General features: G+C 45.5%; 1 protein-coding gene across 1 annotated transcript; it reads left to right on the forward strand.

Moving 5' to 3' along the window:
* Positions 1-929: 929 nt before the first annotated feature.
* Positions 930-1,565, forward strand: LOC128831344 (myb/SANT-like DNA-binding domain-containing protein 2; the record flags this gene model as incomplete). The annotated part of the gene is made up of 1 exon (XM_054017656.1): positions 930-1,565. A coding segment is annotated over one exon (636 nt), but the record flags the coding sequence as incomplete, so codon positions are not given.
* Positions 1,566-14,136: the final 12,571 nt, after the last annotated feature.

Raw genomic sequence — 14,136 nt, forward strand, 5'->3', positions numbered from 1 at the left:
TTTTTTTTTTTTGACAAAACAGATTATATGATTGATGGCCATTCTGAAATATCACCTCTTCTTTTGAGTTTTCCACCACCTTAGGTTGAAAGGCTCTCACAAGATTTTTGAACTAGAAGACACCCCTGCTGGATTAGGATTCAAACCAGCAGAAACAGATTCATGTCCAAGGATATGAATCCAAATACTCCCTGAAATTTGACAGCCGATTTCCATACAACGCACCCAGTTACCATTACATACAATCCATAAATAGTTATCTTAGTGTTAGTAATAAACAATACTTCGTGCTCTAGACCCAGGCAGCTGAGGTGTTTCCCACCTTGATGGTATGGAGTCAGCATGGATCTATGCAAGTCCCTTCCAGTTCCTTTGGTGTAGTAGGCAGGCCAAGGATGTGTTGAGAGTTTTCAGTCTCCCGGGCGGTCATTCTCTGGGTGAAATTCTTACTCTGGGTTATGCAGGACGTCAGACAAGATGGTCGTGATAGTCTCTTCCAGCCTTCAGATCCATGAATCTATTCTAGCACCTCTCACCAGCTCTGCATTCACTTAAAAATAATCATTCTTCACACTGATCTTTTCAAAACCATTCACAAGCCCTTAGCCTCCTCTCACCCCGGCGTGAATTGGGAGTAACTGCTGAAGTCAACAGAGGGGTACAAAGGGAGGCCAAAAGGACTCCCATGTTTGCTCTGGGAAAGTCAAGCTGTGGAGCTATCAGAGTGGGCTCAGAAGGGAGGTTTTTGCAAATATGCCCGGACAAGCATTTCCTGAAGGCCACTATGCTTAGTGAACCCATAAAAGGATCTGCTTTGTTTTAACCAGAGCACTTGGATCCAGACAAATATCCTCCGAAGGATGACGCCATGAAGACTTTCACAGGCTCTTTTTTTCCCCTTCATCAGAAGGTAAACTTTCCTTTAACGCTGGAAGGAGGATATTCGCTACCACTACGCTGAGATCAGTTCCCAGGTGCCTCTTGGCAAACGGCTTAGGGAATATTTCAATTCGGAGAAGCCAGAGGGCAGGATCATCATGACGCGAGTACAGAAAATGAACTGGAAAAATGTTTACTATAAATTCCTAGAGATTACTATTAGTGAAGCAAGATGCCTGGAGCTGCATATGGAAGTTGACTGGATACCTATAGCTCACTCTAAGCCAACGGGAGGAAATGTTGTTCAGTATTTATTACCAGGGGGGATTCCCAAAAGCCCTGGCCTGTATGCCATTGGTTATGAAGATTGCCAGGAGAAACCCCACTCGCCTCATGCAGACCGCAGAGGCCCAGACCCTGGGAAAGAGATTCAGGGGGAGGTAGATGTCCCTTCACCGCAGGCCTCTCTCAGGGTGGAGATGGAGTCCGCCAGAATTATCTATTGTTACCTTGGCATTGCTGAGGTTAGAACTCTCCAGCAGTGTTTGTTTTTACATTTTCAGGCCAACACCAAAACCTTCAGCAAAGAGTGGGTTGGAATCAATGGGTTTTCCTTTAACAAACACTCAGTCCGGCCAGAGCAACTTGGGAGAACAATGAGTCACCAAAAAAGGCCTGATATTTAAAACAATTGCTGTGTTCACATCCTGAATTGATTTCCTGTCATGATTTCCCTCTGATGGTCAAAAATAATAACAATAATAAATAAAATAGGAGAATGTGCCCCTCTCCGGTTCTCCTGATAGGGTCTTGGTGTTAATAGAGCAGACATGCAAACAGAGGAATGAGTGGACTCACATACAGTAAGACTCAGAGAACAATTCAGGAGGTGACTGTGGGTTATTATGAGAGAGACAAAATGGGTGAGGTAGTATCTTTGGATCAACATCTGCTGGTGGAAGGTACAGAGCTCTTCAGGTGACGGTCTGGGGAAGATAATCAAAAGGCGTAAGCTACTACCCAGTTGGGACAGATTGTTAAACATAAGGGGTGTGCTATAGGAGACCACTTAAAATGAAATAGGCTGTTAAGGACTTGCAGGCAGTGGGGTGTGTTACAAATTGTTGTAATGAGCCATAAAAGCAGCATCTCTCTTGGGTCCAAGGATTTTAGTATCGAGCAGAGTTATGAACTGAATTTACCAGGCTTCCCTTTGGAAGGAGTTCTGCAGGTTTCCTTTGAGGACAAGGACTGAGAACTCCGCTATGGAATTATCGCTTTGTGAGATCGCTTTTGCCTACAGGTGACATGGTGTTTGTCTTCTATCATTGGAGGGCGTAGTAATTGTCTGGTTTCACCCACATAGTTGTTGTTGAGGCATCTGATGCACTCGATGAAATACATCACATGTTGTGACAGGCAGGTGTGTGGATTATTATGACTATTTGTATTATTTTAGTACCTAGAGACGCCAACTGAGATCAGGGCCTCATTGGACTAAGATGCTATAGAGACCGTTTCCGGGGCCTTGCCTTCTTCTTTTGCCATTCTCTTATATTCTCAGGACAATTGGGTCCATTGTCCAGCAAACATTTTATAGTATCTATTTATTTGTAATGCGGCTGTAGGAAACTCAGCTTTTCAATCACCTGGCTTTTACATGCTTAATTTTTCAACCTTAACTTTCCATTATCTGCTTTTAATATCTATCTATCTATCTATCTATCTATCTATCTATCTATCTATCTATCTATCTATCTATCTATCTATCTCTGAATCATCATCCCAGTATGTTTGCTGGAGCACATTATTTTATTCACATGAATAAAAACTATTCAAAAATCAGCAAGCAATTTCTATCCATGCAAGGGGGAAAAAAGAAGCATAATCAGTTCAAACAAGACTGTGGAGTTCTCAGTTTGCTTGGGGGAAGGCATATACATTTCAATGAAATTGAAAGGCAGCAGATGTAAAACAGATGACAGGAAATACTCTTTCACACAAGGCACAATTAGCCTGTGGAACTCATTGCCACAGGATATCGTTGAGAGCAAGAGCTTTGCAGGATTCAGATAAGGGATGGACATGTCTACGGGTAAATAAAAGATCCAGAGTTGTTGTTTTCAGCATTTAAAAATCCAAGACTTTTGGAAGGGATGTAAATCCTCAATCTTCAGGGCATAATCCAATCTTTAATTATTGACAGTGAAGAAAAAACTTTCCCTGGGGGCAGATTATTCCATAATCTGCCTCCGGAATAATCTGCTTCCTGCAGGGTCTCTTATACTTTCCTCTGAAGAAGCTGGTACTGGCCACTGTTGGACACAGGATACTGAAAGAGAGGGACCATTGGTCTGATCCAATCTGGCAGTTCTCATACCCCCGTGTTCATATACGCATTGAGTGCAGGGTATGGACTCCAAGCACAGTAGCCATAAATTTTCCTGGCCGTTGTGGCCACCAGTTTTCACTGAGGACGTTGGGATCACAAAATACAAGCACGCCCATCTTTCCCCATGCCATTCCCTGAATGGCAAACCCACACAGTCTTGTGAGGTGTATGACCCCCCCCCCCCCCCCCGCGCTAGTTCATAAAATGCCACCAGCTACAACTACATCAGGACTGCGTTCAATTAGGAAAAGGAAAAGTGATCTCAAGTTCCATCTCAGCACAAGTGGCCAGGGCAGCCAATGCAGGAAGGTGGTAAAGCTCCTGCAAGCCCCCATTCATAAAAGTGCTCTCATAAATCCTTGCAGAGAAAAAATTACATGACCAAAGAATAACCTTGTAAAAGGGTTTAAAAGAGAAATGAAATGCTGGAGATCAGAAGCGTGTTTTTAAACGCATGTACTTAGCACTAACATCAGGAAGTCATATTTTTAAAGAGCCCGGGAACCAATTTGCCAAAGAGATTTTTTCTTTTTTTTTGGTAATAGATGAAAAATGTGACTTATTAGCAATAAGAAACTAACTCTTTCAGTGGTCTCTGAGGCACTTTGGACTATTACTTTGTCACTGTAAGCTAAAATGATAGCAAGATCCTGACACATTTTGCTACCTCACTTCATGTCATAAAGGCCAAGATTTTTTTTTAAAGCCTAATTAAGATCATACAGAGCTACAAGACTGACAAGGTCTGGAAAACACAGTGAAAGGCTAAAGAGCTGCAATCTGTTTAGTTCGGCGGTTCTCAAACTGGGGGTCAGGACTCCAGAGTGGGTCGTGACCCTGTTTTAATGGGGTCACCAGGGCTGGGAATAGATTTGCTGGGGCCAAAGCCAAAGCCCGAGTGCACTGCCCGAGGCAAAAGCCAAAGCCCAAGGCCGCTGCCCGGGGCTGAGGGCTTCAGTCCTGGGTGGCGGGGCTCAGGTTACAAGCCCCCCACCTGGGGCTGAACCACTTGGGCTTCACCTTTGGCCTCCCCGCCCAGGGTAGTGGGGCTCAGGTGGGTTCAGGGTCCTGCGGTCATGTGGTAATTTTTGTTGACAGAAGTGGGGTCGCAGTGCAGTGAAGTTTGAGACCCGCTGATTTAGTTTCACCAAGAGAAGGTTAAAATGTGACTTGATTACAGTCCATTAGTACCTACCTGGGGAAGGGATTTCTGATAGACGGCTCTTTAATTTAGCACAAAAAGGCATAATGAGACCCAGTGGTTGAAAGTGGAAGCTAAACTGATTCAGATTAGAAATAAACTGCCCATATTTTATAATGAGGGTAGTTAACCATTGGAACAATTGGAGTCTCCATCACTTGAAGTGTTTACATCAAGATTAGCATCTCTTTCAGAAAGACATCCATAGCTCAAACTGAAGTTATAGGCTTGATGCAGAAATTATTGGGTGAGATTCTCTGGCCTGTGTTATTCTGGAGGTCAGACTAGACAATCCTAATGGTTCCTTCTGGATTTTTCCTTATTTAGGTGTCTAAATAAGTGGCCTGATTTTCCAAAGTGCTGTACGCTAGAACTGAATGAATAATTGACTTTTTCATTTCAGTGGCCGAACCCTCTAAAAAAGTTGGTTGATTTCAGAATGTCATTTTTTTTTTTCAATTTATTTCAACTAAGCAAAAACTGCTTTTTGGGGGTTTTTTCAGGTCAAATGAAGCATTTTGAATGTCAATTGAAATGATGGTTTTGTTTGGAAAATGTCATTTGGAAACACAACAATTGGTTTCAACACTTTTTTACCAAATGAGATGTTTTCACGTTTCTGAATTTTTTTGGTTTTGGGGGTTGTTTTGTTTTTGTTTTGTGATGAAATTATTCACTGAATTTGTCCTGAATTCACAAATCGTTTCAGTGCTCCCCAAAATTCTTTTTTTGGCAAATTTACTATTTGCTGGGGGGGAGCGAGGGGGGGGGGGATTGCCCAGCTCTGCTGAACACCTAACAGGTGCCATGACTGTTCAAAACTTAAAAAAAAAAAATCAAGTCATTTATTAAGGTGCCTAGCTAAGGATGTAGGACCCTATCTTTGACACCTTTGTTTGAGAATTTTGGCTTTAGTTCAGGTTATAAGATTTCCCTAGAAGATACAAATCAAAATGCTGATACTTTTTGACATCAACATGTTGACTTCAATAGGAGCTAAGGGTGCTCAGGTTGACTAAAAATCACGTCACTTTTATATAGGTGCCTAGGCCAAGATTTCCCTAAGTGACCTGTGATTTTTGGTTTCAGAGTAGCAGCCGTGTTAGTCTGTATCCACAAAAAGAACAGGAGTACTTGTGGCACCTTAGAGATTAACAAATTTATTAGAGCATAAGCTTTCGTGGGCTACAGCCCACTTTATGCTCTAATAAATTTGTTAGTCTCTAAGGTTCCACAAGTACTCCTGTTCTTTTTGTGATTTTTGGGTGTCCCACGTGAGATATCTTAAAAGGACCTGATCTTAAGAGGACAGATGCTCAGTACTTTCACCCTCTAAGGTGTCTCATGCTTGACACAGAAACATTGATGCCCCGCAAATTACTAGTCACTTTGAAAAGTCTTGGACCTAAATACGGGTTTCAACATCTTACTGTGGGCACCCCATGTAAAGGAGTTAGGCATTCAGGCCCAGATTCTCCAAAGGTAGCTAGATGCCAAATTCCTATTGAATTCAACAGAAGATAGGTACCTAAATACCTTGCTCCGGGTCTCAGTTCCCACTGGAAGTTGATGTGAGTGGGGTTCCTAACTGCCTTGGACACTTTTTAAAAATCCAGCCCCAATGCCCAGAATTGCGGCCTAATAAAGTAGCAGCGAGTGTGGCGGGACACCATCAAGCCAGCTATCTTCTTTATGCTGCTGCAATATAGTGCTTAATCTCCTTCAAATCCTTACTTTAGACCCACAAGGAGGGAGTCAAAGGCATTTATTTATGGCAATATGTGCATGTATTTTGCTTCACCACGCTAGATGCTAGGCTTTGCCGAGTAATCCTGGGAGATCATGGTTGTAACGACCTGGACAGGAAGGTCCATAGGCCTCCCTAGTGGAGAATCCTAGAGTTCAAGGCCAGGAGGGACCACCAGATCATCTAGTCTGATCTCCTGTATATCACAGGCCACTTTACCCCATTCAGACACCCTCTCACCAAGCCCACCATCTGAAATTGTGGATGCTCATTCAAACTGAACTGAGCCATTGCTATTGAAATTTGCCTGTTCTTGTTTTGAGCTGGGTGATTGATCCCCATTTATTTCAGTAGTTATAATAGCCTTTGCAAACCGGAAGATGGTGGTGGTGGTTTTAAAAGGACTTTACAGAGACTGGCCTTTCTTAGCAGGATCGTGTCCAACCCACTGGCAAGCATTGCAGTGAACCAATTTCCTATGCCGAGTGTGAACCCAAAGCAGAGTTGGGTTTTACTTTTTCTGCTGATGCATGCAAGGGGGCAGAGTGACAACCCTAGAGGTTGAGCCCTCTATCTATGCACAGCACAGATAGGAGCTGGGCGGGCAAACATCCACCCACCCACTCCAGCAGTGTGCCTCAACCTTTGTCTGGAGTAACATAGAAACACAGGAATCACCATTTTGGATCAAGCCCATGGTCCATATGGTCAGTATCTTAGCTCTGACAATGGCCAGCACTAGATGGTTCACAGGAAAGTGAAGGAACCTCCATAACTCCATAGTAGGCAGACATGAGATAATCTGCTCTCCACGAGGGTCTTATTCAGTGGTTAGAGATCATCGAAACATCACATTCTATAGAACTTCCAATACTGTTTTTCTTAGTATTCGCTACCGTAGCTCTGTCTATTCTTGTTATCCATAGCATCCAACCCCTCTTTGAACCTTGCTAGAGATGCACAGTTCCTAGCAAGACACCATATCGACACATGGGAGGGCCATCCAGCATCCAGAGCTAAGCGTGGCAGAATTCAATTTTTTTTATGATGATGCTTAAAAATATTGCTATTTTCTATTGTTTTTTAAATTTTCACAAACCTCACATCTCCAGGCAGATACACCTGCCCCAACCCCCTCTCACTATCCACTGGGCTCTGGCATCTGAACCCCCTGCTTAGTGAGTCCAGTTCAGTTGAGGTTGACCCCCCCGCAATCAGGACAGGCTAAGCACAGTTCTGCTGCCCTTTTCTCACTCAATAAGGATAACAACATGTCATTGCCCTTGCATTCAATGTAAAATTTTTATTAAAGCTAATGTTACAATTATATACTATACAGGTTACAGTGCTTAAATTATCCAAAAAGTACAAAGTTTGGTTTAAAAGTCATACAATACATACAGTATATAATCAGCAATAACCCAAATTTAGATTAATATATTTAACGATACAGTTAGCATCCAAATATTCAGGCACATCACTCAAGAAAAGTTATACAGAGAGTTGGTTGTAGAAAGTAAATATAGCAATGAGTGTAGATTGTCCTTCAATAATTGAGCATTTAGGATTGGTTGTCCCTCACTAAATGCAGTCCATCAGAGAAGTATTTCAGTTACTTTCCTGATTTGACTTCTCAACGGCACTCCAGCTCATCTCTGTTGGTATTGCCGATGTCCGGTGATATGTTCTAGGTAGATATCCCTCGACCACCTGATGGCATCTGAAACCATAAGTTGCTGCATCAGCCAAGCATAGCACTGACCGATTCCACATTCCCGCAACACTCACTCGTTACTGGGGTCCCATGCGCCCAGGGCACCAACAATCAGCGTGTGCATTTGAACCTCGTAACCCATAGCTCTCAAGGCATCGGCCAGAGAGGTGTATTTCTCCAGCTTTCAAGATCAGGCATCGTGGAAGGGAACTGTGACATCTGCCATGACAATCTTCTTCCGGTCCTTGTTGGTGATGACAATGTGCGGTGACAGTTGGCTGGCTGTTCTGGGGATGGCGGAGTTCACAGCCACCTTCCCTATAGGTGGAGGGATGGCTTTGACCAGGCAATCTTGGATGGTGTTGTGGCGCAGCTGCCAGGCTCTGGAAGGGGGCTTGGGGGCTACACAAGATGTGGGGCAATGTCTCGTTGGCATAGCCGCACTTCCTGCATCACTTATCCCGATTCCCGTGGTGGACAGCTCTGTTCAGTGGGATGCAGTTGAGCCAGGCCCTGTGGATGAACTTCCAGTTGGCAAATTGGGTGAAGCTGCCCCCAGGGAGGAAGGGGTTGCTGGCATCGCACTTGCACGTCACCTCGAAGGCCTTCCGTTTCAGGTTTTCCACATACTGCCAGTGGATGGCATCCTTCAGGATCCTCTCCAGCATGGTTCTAGCTCTCGGAATGATGATTGTGTGCTCCGTATTCTTCACGCGTGGCACCAGGACTCCCAGCTCCTGGTGTTCCTCACACCATGTCCAGTGGCAGCTGATACGCTTCTACAGTTGTCACGTAGCATTGTGGGCATGAGTCCAGAGCAAAGCAAAGTCTCCCTCATCTCTTCCAAATTAGTCTTCCAGGTAGGTGGCAACATCTTGGCTGGAGGCGGTCTTGGCGTTTCGCTTTCTGATGACATCCCGCAGTGCACACTCCGTGATGTTCCTCACTGTGGCATGTGGGCACGTCAGAAGGCATGAGTGATCCTCACAACATCTCACAGATCATCCATTCAAGGGACATTGGTGCCGCCCTGCCTATGTGAGATGTACACCAGTTCATTGCTGGCTCTTTGGGGAAGAAACATCCACTTCTTCACCAGCTGCCGGAAGATGTTGTCTGCCATATTCAGAGGTACCGTCGCCACGGCAGATCCCCTGAGTACAAATGAAATACAGGGGATCAGGAAGATGTTTAAGGTGTTGATCTTCTGCCACGGTGCCAGTAGGGAGGAGTCGATCTTGGCCAGGTCTCAAAGGATCTCCGCTATTGTATCCTCGGGTGTCTGCTGGACGCAGAAACCCGTGGACGTACTGAGATGTTGGCATACTTGCCCATCCTCAAGGAAGATCATGGGTTCACGCTGGATCTGAAACGGCATCGCCTGGACCAAGTCCCTTCTACTGCCATTGATATGCAGGGATGCACAGTTCCTAGCATTGAAGCGGAGTCCCATCCAGTGGGCAGCCTGGCTCGTGACATCAAGCATTTCTTGAAGACTCTCAGGGTTGTCTACGATCAGGACCAGTGATTTGCATCCCAACACCAGCTGATCACTTGGGCAACACAGCTCTGTCTGCTGGATACTTAGGCAGAGTAGGTGCGTTCATGTAAATACAGTCTGATCCTGAAACCTCCCCCCCACCCCTAGCTCATCACTAGCTGTCAGGGGAGAGCTGCTTCAGATTGTGCTTACACAATAGTTTAGTCTCCTGAGGGCTGTACCACTCTGGTGACTGGGCTTGGGGTGTGTGTGTGGGGGTGGAGGGAGTGTCTGGGTTAAGTGGCTTGTGATATACAGGAGATCAGACTAGATAATCTGGTGGTCCCTCCTGGCCTTGCACTCTAATTCTCCACTAGGGAGGCCTGTGGACAGGAAGGTCCATATTGTTACAACAATGATCTCCCAGGATTACTCGGCAAAGGCTAGCGCACAGTGTGGTGAAGCAAAACACCTGCACGTATTGGGATAAATAAATGTCTTTGATTCCCTCCTTCTGGGCCTACAGGAAGGATTTGAAGGAGACTAAGTGTCAGGCTGTACAGGCTCAGGGAGGATGTTCCACGTACAAGGGCCAGCATGAAGAAAAGCATGGAGATGGGCAGATACAGTCAAGCATTGCGGCTGGTATCACTGGAGGGCGAGGGGTGCAAGGGGAATGGTGATGTGTGAAAAGGTTAGGTCCTGTTCTACAGTTTTCTAAAGGGGACTGCTCAGTGCAACAACAATTAGTCTACTCACAGGACTACAGGCTGGGAACTTGCTGCTTTATTTAATTGCATCATAGCAGAGTGGGAGGGAAGGAATTCCCACTGACTAAACAAAAAGTAAGGGAGGGGTGGAGCATGGCTCCATCCAATAATACTCTGGGTAATCCCGCTAACTCTATCATGACCACTTCACTGCAGAAAGCCCATTGAAGTCAATGGAAGGAGCCTCTCTTTGGGAGGGCTGGCTCAGGGGGCGGGATAGCTCTGGTTTGAGCATTAGCCTGCTAAACCCAGGGTGGTGAGTTCAATCCTTAAGGGGGCCATTTGGGGATTCAGTTGGGGATCAGCCCTGCCTTGAGCAGGGGGTTGGACTAGATGACCTCCTGAGGTCCCTTCCAACCCTGATATTCTATGACTCCACTAGGTTTTGTATTGGGCCCGTGGCCAGATGGATAGGGCTGCAAAGGGCATTGCAGCCACTTATGCAAAGATGGGATTTGGTCCCTTTAGCTGGGATTTTCAAATAAGCCTAAGGGAATTAGGCATCCAGCTAATGAAATATGGGTACTGTCAAGGCTGATTCCACACTCTGGCACTTTGAGTGCAGAAGGTGGGGGCCCACAAGGATTCTAAAAATTAATACTGGCCACTCCAGGCTTGTATTAAACTCCCAAGGTTAGAGCTTCTCTTTGACCTTGGATGGGTAGATGCTGCCACCACCCAAGTGCAGAACTCCTTTGAGAACCCTGGAAGGAGCACTTGGGAATTCCTTCCTGTGGGGTACCCTCAAGCCCTTTCACCGCCCCCCCACCCCCCTTCCAGGAAGAGCTGAGAAAGAAAACAAAGGAAATCCGCTGTTGCCACCAGCTAATGAAACAACATATGCACAAACCTCTTAGGACACAAAAAACCCAATCCTGTTCTTAAAGGTAAATTTTATTAAAAACAAAAAGAAAGAAAATACATCTGGAACTTAGGCTATTGCTAGATTTAAAAAGAGCAATATAATAATTAGGCATCAAGAATGGTTTTCTTGAACTCCAGCTTAATGATTGCAAGCAAAACAAAAACAGTTGGGGGTTAGCACAGAGGAGTCCACAAGCTAATAAGAAATAACCCTAATCGCGTCTTCCTAGACATTCCCTGATCTACTTACATAACTGGGGTTTCAGATAAGTAATTCCTAGGTATGATTTGATTTTTTTCATACTTGGTTTAGCTTCTTACAGCATTGCTGCTCTGTGTTTCCTCTCTCCAGAGAACAACAGACAGACAAAGGGAAAGTTTTTCCCCAATTTTAAAAAGTTCTAACCCTCCCATTGGCTCTTTTGGTCATGTGTCCACTCCCTTCCTTTTAACTATGGGCTTTTTTAACCCTTTACAGGTAAAGCAAGTAGAGAACAGCTACTAATAGGGATTTTATAGCTGGCTGGGTGTCCATAAAAGAGAGCTCCCCCTCCCCTTCATTTATCACAGGTACCTATCTATTTAAGGTACTTATCTGACCCCCCGTTACTGTATCTGAGCAGCTCACCATCTTTACTGTATTTATCTTCACAAAACCCCAGGGAGGCAGCAAAGTGCTATTATACCCCTTCTTGGATTGGGAATTCAGATGGAGATAGGGTAAGTGACTTGCCCAAGGTTACCCAGGGAGCATGGGACAGCACAGAGAATTGAAAGCAGGTCTCCCAACCCCCCCAACTAGCAGCTTAACCACCAGGCTGGCCTAAGTGGTTTCGGTACCTTTGAAAACTCCACCTTCATGCCCTCAGAGACAAATCAGACAGTCTGTGAGGGAGTCTGAGTAGAAGGAAAAAAACCTGACTGTGCTGTGAAGTTTCAAGTAGATTTCTTTCCGCTAGCTAAGAGATTTTTCAAGGCAGCGAAACGTATGGCTCGTTATCCGGATTAATGTTATTACCCTCATTTTTCAATAAATATACCGTGTCAGAATTTATAGCCTCGCTGTTCTTTTTGTGAAATGCAATAGGGCTCCCTTAGCATGCCAGGGTTACATTAGAGTGACAGGAGCAGCGGGGGAGGTAAATACGCCGCTCCCTGTTGTTATGTTTCACTTGCGCGCCAGGCCAGATCTGTGACAGCTTTTGGCTAACACTGCGCAGAGGTGAATAGAAAAGAAATGGCAGGCACGTCATTTTAAGTAAACAACTGAGCCAGATTCATTTGATCTATTTATCTGGCCCTCTGGAGAGTGTTAGTGTTGGTGAAAGGAGCGTAGAATGACTGAAGTTCTCCTCAGAACAGTTACACAGCACCCTGAATGTGCTCCTCTTGTGGGGTAAAGCTCTGTTCTGCTCCACCTCTACCCCCAACTCATCTCCTGAGGGATCCCTCAACCCCACCTATTGAGTCTTGTGGCCCTGAAGGTTTCAGATAACCCCCCTCACTGCCCATAACAGTCTTCTCCAAAGGGCAAGCACTTTGTCCCCACCCATGGAGAATTTTTGACGGTGAAACCTCCCTTGCTGTGTTCTCAAAAAAGAACAGGAGTACTTGTGGCACCTTAGGGTACGTCTACACTACCCGCTGGATCGGCGGGTAGCGATCGATCTATTGGGGATCGATTTATTGCGTATAGTGTAGACGCGATAAATTGATCCCCGATTGCTCTCCCGTCGACTGCTGAACTCCAGCTCGGCGAGAGGCGAAGCAAAGTTGACGGGGGAGCCGCGGCCATCGATCCTGCGTCGCGAGGACGCGAAGTAAGTGATTCTAAGTCGATCTAAGATACGTCGAGCTCAGCTACGCTATTCTCATAGCTGAAGTTGCGTATCTTAGAGCAATCCCTCCCCCCCCAGTGTAGACTAGGCCCTAGAGACTAACAAATTTATTTGTGCATAAGCTTTCGTGTTCTGTTATCTTCTGACAGAAATAGGGAGTCTCAGGTTTCAGTGAACTGTTACTTCAACAACGTAACAGATGGAAACAGATTCAGTGTCTGATGCAGAGAAGCCGCCAGCTATGCCTCCACATTTCCCTAGCCTCCTGACTCTGCGCTGCCCGCTGGATTTATGCACTGTCAGCAAGGTGGCCCTGGGCCATGTTGTCCTTACCCTCTGTGGACTCACAAGTCCATTTGATGGTTGGAGAACATTCTCATGTCTGGGTTTATAAACCTTATTGGGAGTGGACCAAGTTGGTCCTCATTTTGTTCGGTTTAACATGAGCATTTTCCAAAGCTTTTTGTGGGGTAGTGGAAGGAGCCGGACCAACAGCTCTAGCGATAGAAATTCTCTGTATATCTGTGGCACCGGTACAGCATGGAATGACACCGTGCTAACAGGACTACGCTCAACTCAGTCCACGCACTAGGAACCTCCAGAGCTCTGAGCTGTTTCAGAACAAGCAAAAGAGCCAGACTCTGGGTCTGTTGTAGATTCACAGCCTCTCTGGATCATGCACAGAGAGGGACACATGACACCCACTGATTAGTGGGTTAAAGCAACTTCCCCCATGTTGCTCGCCCATGGGCTGCAACCAGGTTCTGGAGCTAGGATTGAAAGGGTCGTTCAGTCTCCCTTGCCCAGTCAGTCCTGGGTCTCCCTGCTGATGCTGATTACAGTGGCGTTCGTGATAATGCGGATACCTGTCTCCTGGGACCACAGAACTCCCATCACTTAGGCCACCAAGCAGCCATTAGACAGTAACAGTGTTCTGATCTGCCAATCCTTTCATAACACGGCTGATTTTATAGACCTCCCAGGTCCCTTTATCTTGCTATATTTCTCTCTCACACCTTGGTGGGGACTTTTTTTTTTCTGGGTCGGAGGTAGATTTAAAACAAAGTAAAAAAAACCCAACAACCTTAGGCCGGATTCTCTCCTGATTTACTCTCAAAGTCTTGCACTGGGTGTAAATCAGGCTAGAAATTGCCTTTCCGTAGACTCAATCATTTATCTTGCCCCGTCGGCTTTTAGTAGGCTGACGATTTAACTGCGTTTATTTTCTTCCTGCTCAGTGTCAAGCGGCTA

Source organism: Malaclemys terrapin, chromosome 2 (genome assembly GCF_027887155.1).
Source record: "Malaclemys terrapin pileata isolate rMalTer1 chromosome 2, rMalTer1.hap1, whole genome shotgun sequence".
Taxonomy (NCBI): domain Eukaryota; kingdom Metazoa; phylum Chordata; order Testudines; family Emydidae; genus Malaclemys; species Malaclemys terrapin.